At 57.5% G+C, this 2,090-nt stretch overlaps 1 protein-coding gene across 7 annotated transcripts in view; it reads left to right on the forward strand.

Moving 5' to 3' along the window:
• Positions 1–2,090, forward strand: part of Art1 (ADP-ribosyltransferase 1) — a 26,243-nt gene that overhangs the window by 20,465 nt on the left and 3,688 nt on the right. For all 7 annotated transcript variants that reach the window (XM_023702102.1, XM_023702105.1, XM_023702103.1 and 4 more), the window contains one exon: positions 676–1,480. In XM_023702102.1, the coding sequence (XP_023557870.1) occupies positions 676–1,480 (805 nt within the window). The remainder of the gene's footprint in view (positions 1–675; positions 1,481–2,090) is intronic.

A 2,090-nucleotide genomic window follows, 5' to 3' on the forward strand; every position in this document is an offset into this window, starting at 1 on the left:
TTTTTTTTTGCAGAACCAGGGATTGAACTCAGGCCCTTACACTTGCCAGGGAAGCGCTTATTCTACTGAGCCATCTCCCCAGCCCCCATACTTTCTTTTGGAACCGGGAATATTTATATTTCTGCCCAGGGGGTGAAAACCTGTGATAAAGCTGGCCCACCTCCAGAAGGATACTGGCCCATTTTACAGGTAGAAGCTCAGTCTAGTTTTTTTGTTGTTGTTGTTTTGTTTTTATTATTTATTTATTTTATTTTTATTTTTTTTTGCAGAACCAGGGGTTGAACTCAGGCCCTTGTGCTTGCCAGGGAAGCGCTTATTCCGCTGAGCCATCTCACCGGCCCTTTTTAAAAATTTTTTTATTTTTATTTTTTTGTTTTGTTTTTAGATGGATAGTTTAACCATTCTTTGAATTCTCCCAGTCTTTTTTTTTATCGTAAGATCAGGTTTTTGCTCTTTACTCTCTTAACTAAGCCAATCTAAGGACGTAGAATATCCTTGAGCACTCGGGGTGTGTTGGGCGTGGAAGGAAAGGGGCCCACGTCGACCCCGGGGTGCCCACGTGGATCGCCTTGGGTGACTTTCACCCGGTCCCGGACGTTGCAGTCTTTCCAAAAGTACAGTTGTTAGTCATGATTTTCCTTGTCTCCTTTCCCTCTTTCTTCTCTCCGATCCCAGGGTGACCGGGGCCCACGGTCTGTCCGTCAGGCCCAGAGGCACTCCATCACCCGGCGAGGCACCTTCTCTCAAGAAGCAGCCCTGGACATGGCCCTGGCCTCCTTCGACGACCAGTACGCGGGCTGCGCCGCGGCCATGCGCGCTGCGCTCCCGGAGCTCAACCACTCGGAGTTCCAGGCCAACCGCGTGTACGCCGAGGGCTGGGCGCTGGCCGGCGGGCAGTGGCGGGAGCGCCAGGCCTGGGGCGCCCCGTGGGGCCCGAGCGCTGCGCCGCCCGCGCCGCCGGGCTTCCGGGACGAGCACGGGGTGGCGCTCCTGGCCTACACGGCCAACAGCCCGCTGCACAAGGAGTTCAACGCGGCGGTGCGCGAGGCGGGCCGCTCCCGGGCGCACTACCTGCAGCGCTTCCCCTTCAAGACGCTGCACTTCCTGCTCACAGAGGCCCTGCAGCTGCTGGGCGCGGGCCAGGGTCCGCCCCGGTGCCACCAGGTGTACCGCGGGGTGCACGGCCTGCGCTTACGCCCAACGGGCCCTGGGGCCACAGTGAGGCTGGGGGGCTTCGCCTCCGCGTCCTTGCAGAACGTCGCAGCCCAGCAGTTCGGCCAGGACACCTTCTTCGGCATCTGGACCTGCCTAGGCGCGCCTATCAAGGGCTATTCCTTTTTCCCTGGAGAGGAAGAGGTGCTGATCCCCCCCTTTGAGACCTTCCAGGTGATCAATGCCAGCCGACCGGCCCAGGGCCCTGCCCGCATCTACCTCCGCGCCCTGGGCAAGCGCAGCGTGTACAACTGCGAGTACATCAAAGGTGAGAGGGGCACAGAGCCGCCTGTGTGAAGGGTGGGCTTCCCACCCAGGCCAGAAGTGTTTGCATAGATTCAAAGAGGGAAGCAGCAGGGAGGGGAACAGGTCGGGAGCACAGGCCTCACCACTGCAGCAGCCACTCCACTTCTAGTCCCCGAAGGCTCACTGCCTGTCACCCAGCTGAGAGTGCTCCCCGACCCCGCAGGGTCTTGTGCAGCCTCTTCCTGGCTGGAAGCTGGGGGTAATTCTTTTCTAGCCACAGTACAGACACACAGGCTGGGCTGCTGTAGCCAATAATGAATAGGAGGGCCGGCCAAACAGCTCAGCGGATTAAAGCGCCTGCAAGCAGGAACAGGGGTCGGGGTTCCATCCCAGGCCTGTTGTGCTGGCCCCACCCCCAGAGCAGGCTGAGTCGCCCATTGAGACTGGGCGTGGTGGTGCACACCTGTAATCCCAGCTCTTGGGAGGCTGTAAACAGGTGGATTACTACGAGTCCGATCTAATAGTGAGACCCTGAACACCCTGTAGATCCTTCCCTAAAAAATAAAATAAAATAAAAAAATAGGAGCCCCAACCTGAGTTTCCAGGGTGATTTTTTTTCTCCTCCTCCTCCT

This window comes from Octodon degus, unplaced genomic scaffold, assembly GCF_000260255.1.
Source record: "Octodon degus isolate 3935 unplaced genomic scaffold, OctDeg1.0 scaffold00146, whole genome shotgun sequence".
NCBI classification, from domain to species: Eukaryota; Metazoa; Chordata; class Mammalia; order Rodentia; family Octodontidae; genus Octodon; species Octodon degus.